General features: G+C 40.2%; 2 protein-coding genes across 2 annotated transcripts in view; both read left to right on the top strand.

Annotated features, from left to right (window-relative positions):
* Positions 1-6637: 6637 nt before the first annotated feature.
* Positions 6638-8199, top strand: LOC135071783 (transcription factor Sp5-like). Its single transcript, XM_063965609.1, has 2 exons — positions 6638-6736; positions 6966-8199. The coding sequence occupies exons 1-2, from the start codon at positions 6707-6709 to the stop codon at positions 7956-7958; spliced, it is 1023 nt and encodes a 340-aa protein (XP_063821679.1). The 5' UTR covers positions 6638-6706; the 3' UTR covers positions 7959-8199.
* A 1410-nt stretch (positions 8200-9609) lies between these two features.
* LOC135071780 (transcription factor Sp9) overlaps positions 9610-10092 on the top strand; it is an 87573-nt gene continuing 87090 nt past the window's right edge. Inside the window, exon 1 of the mRNA XM_063965603.1 lies at positions 9610-9655. Coding sequence (XP_063821673.1) covers positions 9614-9655 — 42 coding nt within the window. The 5' untranslated portion in view covers positions 9610-9613. The remainder of the gene's footprint in view (positions 9656-10092) is intronic.

Here is a 10092-nt window from a genome sequence, read left to right as displayed (position 1 = left end):
GAAGTAAGCACTTATAGTTCCATAAAGACTACCGTGAATTGGCCTATGTAATTTTGTAAAGATTCAAAAAACATATTTTGATTACTATAAAATTATCTCATCTAAGCTGAAAACAATGTATTTTTGGGTCAGTGTCGTGATTTGACAGAAAATCATAAATATTATAAACACACCACTTGTGTTGGCCGCAGTGATGTATGGGCAGATTTTACACGTTTTCCGTGTGCGCCGCACAGCCGTAGCGTTGAAAAACACGTATTGTGCGTTGGGCCGCACAGGTGCGTTGGATCCCCGATATCACTTGGAACGCTAGTGCGGGCGCACGCGCTTTGCGTGAGATTTATTATTGAAGTACCTATAGTGTACGGCGCAGCGTCAGCAGCAAACGCTTACCCCCTTACTAATCAAAAGTTACACAGTTGTTGAACACTGTTTTAAAACGACATTTCAACACTTCAACGAGCGTGTAAGTTTATTAGTAAGAGGGTTAGGCTACAGGTAGGAAGCAGTGGTAGAAGGCACCGATGCCGGCCCAAGATACCAAAATGAGGTCAGGACGGAAACTCCTTGTGAGCGTAGAGTCCCATTAGGGCCTTGCAGGAGGTACTTACGATCGTGCTAGCACAGTGTTTTTGTCGAATTCTGAACAAAAACTATCATAAGTGTAATTACTTAACTAGAGAGGTAATGACTGAAGCGCTGTTGTGTGTCAGGAAATGCCTTCGTAAATAAATAATTTCAGCTTAAGTTCGCTACTGATTGTACGCATAGGTACCAATTAAGAAATGGTCCACTTACTTACTGGACTTTATAAGATAGGTACTAGCGACCCGCCCCGGCTTTGCACGGATGCTAAGTGTATTACAATATAAACCTACCTCTTGAATCGCTGTCTATCAAGGAAACAGCATCAAAATTCGTTGCGTACCTACGTTTAAAGATCTAATAAGCATACATAGGGACAGACAGCGGAAAGCGACTTTGTTTTATAATACTAAGTATGTACCTAGTGATAAAATGCTGACATACTTACATGCTTGGTGTACCTACTACTTGTAGGACCTAGTTTTGTAGCATATTAGAAATCCAACGTACTTAATTAAACAATTAAAGCTCATCCAACCAAATGATGGGTTGTCATGCAGAAGAGAGTCTGTGATCCCATTAGGTAAGATTCCTAAAAACAAAATGGGTCACGTACCAAATTAGTGACCAGTAAGGTATCCATTATGAACAAAGCCCAAATTAACAACATGGTCATCCTAAAAACTGTGTCTAATCGCACGCTCCTAACGATGAGCCGGCGTCAAATGTGTCATTAACAGCGCTCGGCTGGCTTGTTGATTAAAACAAACTGGGCCCAGTGGTCGGGGATGTTCTGGTGATGTAGGGCGATTTCGGCTGTCACTGCGCAAAGGAGCCCCGTTTGAAGGCCGCCGCTTCACCGCGGGGCGCCGTCGCTCCGCAGAATTCTTTTACCTACACCGTTTTTTTGACGGACCCTGTGACGGTCATGTTTTTATTTTTATAGTAAATATATTAATGTCTGGAATTATCTAACAGAAACCGATATTTATTAATGCTACCGTTGATTGTTTCACTAAAGAAGATCTTTGGAGGAAATGTGTTCTAAAATGCATACTTATTGGTTGCATTGATCGCCAATACAACTAGAGTAATTAAAGGATTAATTAGTCCCAGGGGACAGTCCAACTGTTATTGGATTACAGTAACGATAAAACGACATCAGCAAAAAACAATTACAGTAAGGTGACGCAAGCCGCTACCAACCGGGCAACATGGAATGCATTGGGGGAGGCCTATGTTCAGCAGTGGACGTCCTATGGCTGAGTTGATGATGATGATGATGATGATTAAGGTGTCTTCCGTTATACGATTATTAGGTATTGATATGGTTTTGTAAGAGATTTTGTTTAGGTACATCGATCTATTAGATTGTAGAGTTCTCCTCTCGTCATTCACTGCCTAATTCTGTTACGGTGGTGAGAGAGTAAGTTATTGGTATACTGGTAATATGGTTGTAGCTATTCTGGCGGAAAAGAACAAGCTCTACCAACAACTAAACCGAGCGGAAAATTTTGCGCTTGAAATCAAACCCGCGACATCTGGGTAAAATAACAATAAAATGACCGGCGGAGGTACTTGTGCTTGGGTAGATATCCCACTGCACAATTAGGGTAAACCAACTACTTATTTTATTATTCTAAAAAGATATTCATCAAATTGAAAAACACACGAGAAAGTGTTATCCTCATTTCCACAGTAGGTACTTTTGTTTGTATCGATAGAGCGTGTGAAAAAATCTCAAACATTATCTTAAGCGGTCGCAATGCAAAAAATATCCAGTTTTTTCATCTAATAACTTACAAAAGAGCATAGTTTGCGAACCTGCATGCATTGTGAGACAGGTACATCGCGATCCTGTTACATGTGACAATAGAGTCCTATCGATGTTCACTCCTTTACAGAACCATCGTCTGTGTTAGGACTTTTAAGAGCGACCAGTCGCTATCAAACGCCTTCAAGCTAGTTAGAGATTCAGCTATTTTTGATAGCGATTGGGAAGATCAGTCGCCAACAGATTACGTATTAGGTCTTTTGGGATAAACTGAGCGGAATTCCGAATCTATTCCGATCAGATAACACGAGCGTCCGTTTCTTTATAATAGAAACGTAAGACTTATACTATTATATGCAACACCTGAGCTTTTTAAACTTTTTGCGACAGTCAAAGATCAAGTTTCGTTTAAAAAGTTTGTGAATGGATATTTTTACAGATAAAACTTTTTTACAGATGCTGCTTTCGAATAGCTATATTTTTTCTCTAATTTGAGGTTTTAAGGTAGGTATTCTTAAGAGGTAATTTGGCATACGAGTAAGTAGTTATCTAGCTTACTATATTGGACTAGTGAAGCTTATTTTTTAATTTGCGTCTAAGTATTTATAGACACGTTGTCTGTAATCTGAAGCTTTGTTTAACTTTGCAACACAATCAATTACAGGCCGGTAGCACTTCCCTTCTATTATCTGAGCGTAGCACTGACCAGACCCGGCGTCTACTTACCTAAGCCTTTACATATTTTTATAAAACAGCAATATAGGTATTTGCATTGCTCCCGATAGAATCAATTTCCACTTCACTTCCGTTCAAGTGGCCAGATATCTTGCTGTAATTACCGTTCTCATATATCATGGGCGGGCGATTGGTTTGATCGCGTTGTCCTGCTTCCTGTCTTTTGCGCCCACGGCTTTGTGCCGCCGCAGTGTCGGGTGACGTATTGTGCGCAGGAGTTGGGAGCCAGAGTGGCACCCAAAGTAGTCAAGGAAAAAATTAAAATAATGCCTGCAGGCCGGTACAGATTCCAATAACTGAATACAGTATTGGCTCCGTGCACGATTACAGCGCCAACTAGCGTCCACAACTTTGAGGGCTCTGTCACATTGACATTTAGGTCGTATATTTGTGAAAAAATATCGAAATGAAAAAATAACAGATATTTTCGACTAATAAATTGTTGTGATACCACGATTTGTGTGGAAAAAAGGTTTTGAAATCATTTTGGTCATTCAAATCAAATGAGGTAAGTCCAAAAAATGTGTTTAATTTTGATTGTGTCAGGCTTTGTTTACTTCATTTATAGTTGTAGTTTTACAGTAAAACAAAAAGAAAAAGCTACTTTAACGGTTTCATTATATAACAGTAAATATATTTAAATGTTCCTGTATCGCTAGTAATAAATTAAATATCGTTTTCAGATCGAAATGAGTATTGTTTTGAAGACCGGGTTTGTGAGTGTTACAATATCAAATTCCAACCACAAACCGTATTTAAAGGAAAGTTGTTGGTATTGGCTGGACAAGTCCGAGATGTAGAAGAATTCAGAACAAAACAAGGGCAGAGTTCAATAATTCACGCTCTCATCATAAGGCAAACATCTGTGCACAACAACTACTGTGACTCATTTTTGTACTACCACGTTGTATAGTCTAGTTATTTCCAAATTGTAAACGGCTATTAAACCAGCCCTATCGAAATACAGTCCACTCTTTTATTTAAGTTCCCAGTAGGACCCTTTTCATGCGATTAATTAATGATATAAAAATGTATTATGTAGAATCGCTTTGCCATTGACAGATACATCTGATGGCAGAGCTTACATTATTTCTACTTTTGACCACCATGAGCGCTGCGATAGATTATGTCCCCCCCACCTAGTACTTCGCACCCAGCGAATACTGTTACCGCAAAAGGAAAACAATTTATTATTTTTTTGTACAAAAAGGATTTTATTAAAAAAATTCAAATGAATGATTTTAGTCGTAGAAACATGAATTTACCTAACACACAAACTATTAACAAATTAATTATGTTTATTAATAAACATAATTAATTATGTTTCTACTGTGGACTAAGCCTTAAATACAATCATAAGCTTAGCTATGACATGCTTCGCGAAATAAGGGATGGCCTGATGACCTAGGATAAGATTTAACATAAAATTATTTTTACGTGTCATCAATACTTTCCAATAATTTATTACGAACAAGTGTCCAGTCGGTGCCGATTGTCGGCGAGTTTCATCACGTGTTATCTCAGATGATTGAAGAGTCCAGATTTTTTGCTGTAAAAAAACACGGACTTAGATTTATGGCTTGAGGAGTCCGATCATAGCACATTAGTACCCAGCATTGTCCACTGCATGGGGCCTTTGTGGACGCTCGTAGAACGGTAGCCCTGGCACTTGCATAGGCTCGGGCATTTGTTCTATAGAGTCATAAACATGTCGACAGGTTACTGTGATTGTTAAGTGAACAGTGTAACAAGTAGCGGCCGTTCGCAGAATGTTTTTGTTTCCATCAATGGCAAACTGAGAAACGAGTACTGAGCATCTTTTTGTTAATTAGTTTGTGGCGTTGGTTATTTTACGACTGGCTGGCGAAAGCTTCTGTGACTATTCTTAGAGCATAGGACAAAGTAACATAAAATGTTGGTAGAGTTATAGAATTCCTACTAAGTATTTAATTTGTTATAAGATTTGTAATAACGTTTTTCTGTGGTAGTAGTAGGTATGTATGTATGTGACGATATAATGAAGTACCTCCTCAGTTTTACGTTTTTGGGTCTATTAATTAATTATTAGGTAATTAAGTAGAGCGTTAACTTATGATTCAACTCATTTCTAAACTTCTTGAAACTAAAATGTCTACCTACTAATGTTTATTTATCCGAATGAAGGCAGGAAGGCAACATGTTGCAAATCTCATTAAGTCGTAGACAGTGCCCATTTCTGCTAATTCAAATCTATGGAGAGCGTTTATTTTTTACGACTAAGTTTATCCTGTCAGACGGGCAGGCAATTAGACGAATAAAAAATATATTAAGTTTAGTGAGTAGAAGGAAACGTTAGTTCTCTTTAGAGAGCGCGGCGTTTAGTAAAACAAAAGCAAGGGAACGATTTAACAAACTGCCATATTTTAACAACGTGTAATTAAAGGTTTGGCCCCGGTCGAATATGCATAAATCATGCGTCTGCCGCGAACTGCCGACCGAAATAGAGAAAAAATTAAAAACATTAACCGGCCCCGGAGAGAAACGTAAAATAATACTGATAGGTGTATTAGGAACCATTTCTGTTTTCAGAAACCGTCTTCATGTAATTTGTAGTATTGTAATGAGTAAATTGTGTGAGAACCTTTCATTACCTACATTTCTAAAATTAAGTTTTTTTGTAAAGTGAGAGACGTAAAAGCTTGAAAAATGTATTAATTAGTACAAGTTTAAAGCATCCGTTAGCTCTGGCTTATTAGTTTACTAAAGATGATACTTAAATTTAAATACAAAATCTTATAATTAATTCAGAAGTTTCAGTCAGTCCATAGTGCTCTACAAACATCATACAAAAATCTAAAGATGTAGACTGATATTTTATAAAATGGGATCGAAGACACATAATATTTTAAGGTAGAGACTCCGATCTCTTTATTAAGTAGAATTTAGTGTGACAATTTATTAAATATCTCTGTGACTTTATAATGGAGCGTTCGTCGCAGGTTCTAATTATTAATTATACGATTCGTAATTATATTGTGTGCCATGGTGGTTTCCTAAAAATCAATCAATCTAGACAATGAAAACCAAACAATCGCAAGTAGTTACTCACTACATTTAGATAAATCAGAAAACACAAAACACAAACTGATGTAGGTATCTAATTGTTACTTTTAAAAATATGTTACCTACATGTAGAGAAGTACCAGATACTAAGTATGAAAGGACAAACCATTAACGCTCAACTCTCAACGTTCAATCGCCCAAAAATCTCACACGAAACAGATTAGGCTTCTAAACATTAATAAATGCGTAACCGCCTTTTAATAATAAGGCGGATATAAGTAAACGCAACAGTGTATGTCTCGGATCGTTTTCCCATAAGAGCCGATGTTCGTAAGCTCATAACTCACGGCCGGGGTGGGGTGTGTCGGAGGCTGCGCCGGCGCCGGCGGGGGCCGGGGGCCGGGGCGGGGGGCCCTAGGGGCGCGGCGCGGGGCAGGGACGAGGTGACAACCGCTCGTTACGTCTATTCCACCAAGCCAGTTATTAAAAACGTCTCGGCGCGAGCGGTGTGCCGCCCTGTAATTATCCAGTTGGAAGTTTCGCCGCGTTGCGTTGTCACCGTTGCCGGAAATGCAGTACGTGGATCCGCCCGCGCAACAGGTCCGTCCGCCCGCCTACGCCCTATGCTTGTTAACTCGCGTTTTGACAGTTTATTTGCAGTAAACAACACTTTTCTCTAATAGAATAATATCCGGTTTGAACGTTGGATTTGTGTTGGACTTTGTTAGTTAGTTTCAGATCTAAATAGTGGTCGTGTAGATTGACGTTTACAAATTGTAGAGTCTGTAAGATGTTTTTAAAATATTTTAACGGTGGTTCTTATTTGCAGATGATGAATATGGTGCCGACATACGGATGCGGCTACGGCCGTGGGGATACTTTGTCTCCAGCATCTGACCTCTCATCGTGCAGTAGTGCGTCTTCAGGAGCATGGTGTGGCGCCGCTCCGTGGCGTGAGCTGCCGCCGTACCCACCGCAGTACCCGGCGTACTGGCCGCCTGCCGCTGCTGCTGCGGCTGCTGAGGAAGCCAGGGAACTACAGCGCCGTTGTGCAAAGTGCCGCTGTCCTAACTGCCTTACCGAAGCCGCTGGCTTTGGCCCAAATTACGGCAAGGATGGAGCCAAGCGCGAGCACGTTTGCCACGTCCCCGGTTGTGGAAAAGTCTACGGAAAAACTTCACACTTGAAAGCTCATCTCCGCTGGCACACCGGTGAACGGCCCTTCGTGTGCAACTGGCTCTTCTGTGGCAAACGATTCACGCGCTCTGATGAGTTGCAGCGACATTTGAGAACGCATACCGGCGAGAAGAGGTTCGCTTGCCAGTTGTGTACAAAGCGCTTTATGAGATCCGATCATCTTGCAAAGCACGTCAAGACTCATGCTAACGTGTCGAGGAAAAATAAGAAAACAAAGGAAGACGAGAAAGATGAGGCGCCTAAAGTGTCCGAGAAGCCTGAGCAAGCGATGACGAACATTCCTCATACTGCACCAGTGTCCACCGTCGGGAGTACTCATTACGGAACAGTGCCAGTGGCGAGCGGCCCAAAACCTATGTCGATAAACTACGCTTCAGTTGCACCTAACGTGGTACCAAGTGCCAACAGTTTCAACGGCTCGACGTTCGGTAGTGGAGCCGTGATGAGCAACTGGTACCCAGAAGTGAGACAGGACTCGCTGTACGCTCGGGCGCCAGTTCGGGACCACAGAATGTACCAGCAGTACCCGGCCCCAATATCTTCGTACCAGTGCGCGACTAAAGATACCTACGCAGTGTTCCAAGGACATTACAACTTCCAACCCCCCGTTGCACTAGGACAATAAAGCTTTAAAACTGTTTTTGCATGTTAAGTGTGATCAAAGTGTTAAACTGTAAATAAGTGACTGTTTGGTTATAAAAATAGATATTTTAAGCCATGGTTAATAGTCTGTTAGTTACCACAAAATAATTGTGATGTCTCTACAAATTAAATAAAAGAGAAAACATTCTTATGCCATTTTAATATGTGCCTTTATGTTATTAGGAATAAGAAACTGAAATTCCAATAAAGCTATTTTTCTAAAAGGTTAATTATTTATTTTTGGAATCCCCTAACTTTTTATGTGAAATCTGTTAGTCAGGGTCATTTGCCAGATTTAATTTACAAATATTCAAATACATGTGCTTGTTAATATCTCAACTGAAAGTAATAACATAAACAAATAAATTCTGTGGGTTGAGAAATAGCGTGGCTAAAATCAGGTCTTGCGTTCCAAATACCAGTGTAATAGTTATTTAGCATAACATTTTTTTTTCTTTATCTTTCATGGTCACTAACATTTGAAATGTACCCTGTGAGTTTCCAATATATTATTATTCCGTCACTATTAATAATTCAATTTGTAATTCACTGGTGTTGCTAAGTAACATTATTAAAACATAAAAAGAATGGAGCAATGCTTTGTCGTAGCAGCTACGCCACGTCTACGCGGTGCTACGAAAATCGTAGCAGATAGTTTTACCTCATATTGATAGTTTTCTACTGTAAATTATTAAAACGCTTTCTACATTTTCATACATTGTACGAAATCATTATAAATGATGGAAATAGAGAAGATTTAATCACACGTTATTAAAAATATAAAAATAAAAATGCTTACAAAATCTACTTTAAATTTATATCTCGTTGATGTCTTGTTTATGAACACGTGATGTAAAAATAACTTATTTTATGAATTTTTGTTCCTCATGATATACAAATAATATCAGTATTTAGTAAATTCAGTAACGTTTCATTAAAAGAGCTGTATCGAGCTTTAATATGAGAGTTGAGCGCAAGAGCTTTTTTAGACTTTTTAATTTTTCTAATAATTTAATGTGATTATACTTTTGAAAATGTCTGTATAGGTAATAGGTTGCAAGTTGGTACCTGGTAATGAAATTGCTTGCTATTCTTTACTAAGGTATTTATTGTAATAAGTAGTACTGGTAGGTTTGAGCTTTATTTTGTTTCATCTTCGACAAAAATGTAGAGCAAGTTACTTTAGATGACATGGTTAGAAGAAACTTCTGTTCAGTTTTGGATTCCTGTTTTGTGGAGGACTGGAGTTGGATGGGAGTTTGCAACTCTTGATGCCGCCGCTCGTCCCGAGATGGCGCTGTCAGTGTCTGTGCGGTGTCGCGCGGCCGTCCCTAATTGCACTGGCTATTATCTGGGCGGCGCTCGCCGCGCATGGCCGCCGGTGCGAGCGGGATGCACTCGATAATACGTAAAACAAAACGAGGGAGTAATAATGGTAAAAAACGAGCAGCACGCAAATTATAGTGAGAAATGAGGCAGCCGGTAGCGGTGGGGCGCTCGTGGTACGGTGGGGGCCGCCGCGCGGCAGTCGCGATCGCTCGGCGCTAGCAGACCGCCCGCGCCGCCTGCGCCGCCTGCGCCGCTTCGGGAGTGTTGTGAGAGTGACATGCGCCTCGCGCCTCGCTCGCGGCCGGCGCCATGAGCGGCAAGGGCTCCTCCTCACCGGACCTGCTCATGAATGTGAGTCCGAGCTTGCTCCTCACGAGACCAGCTTTGAGCGTTAGACTATAAGTATAAGTATGAATGGCACAGTTCGTGACCTCATGACCATTGACTTGACTGACTCTGTTGCAACTTGCAAAGTGATGCCAAAGTCTAAGCAATCGACAGGTTGTTGCTGTGAAGCTTTACTCACTCACTTCACTCACTTACTTCACTCACTGCTCTACCTTTGAGTGGAAGTGAGGTTATGTATTCATAGTCAACATACATTAGTATAACACTATACTATACTAACTTATCTCACGTTCTGTCGTTATACTACGTGGGCTAGGGATGGCTAATTAGGTAACATACATACCATATCAATTGTTAGATAAGATTCTATTAATTAAAAATTCTACAGCAATTGAACTTAACTAACATTGAAATGAGAACATCTGACTTTCTGCCAAACC

The sequence above is a fragment of the Ostrinia nubilalis genome, chromosome 5 (genome assembly GCF_963855985.1).
Source record: "Ostrinia nubilalis chromosome 5, ilOstNubi1.1, whole genome shotgun sequence".
Classification (NCBI taxonomy): Eukaryota; Metazoa; Arthropoda; class Insecta; order Lepidoptera; family Crambidae; genus Ostrinia; species Ostrinia nubilalis.
Note: the sequence above shows the minus strand (reverse complement) of the source record. Positions and strands in the feature narration are given on the sequence as shown.

What these genes read in the sequence shown, in the direction of transcription:
- LOC135071783 (XM_063965609.1), top strand. Translation starts at nt 6,707, where the DNA reads ATGCAGTACGTGGATCCGCCCGCGCAACAG. An exon ending in TGGATCCGCCCGCGCAACAG is followed by an intron (nt 6,737 to 6,965) that starts GTCCGTCCGCCC and finishes TCTTATTTGCAG; the next exon opens with ATGATGAATATGGTGCCGAC.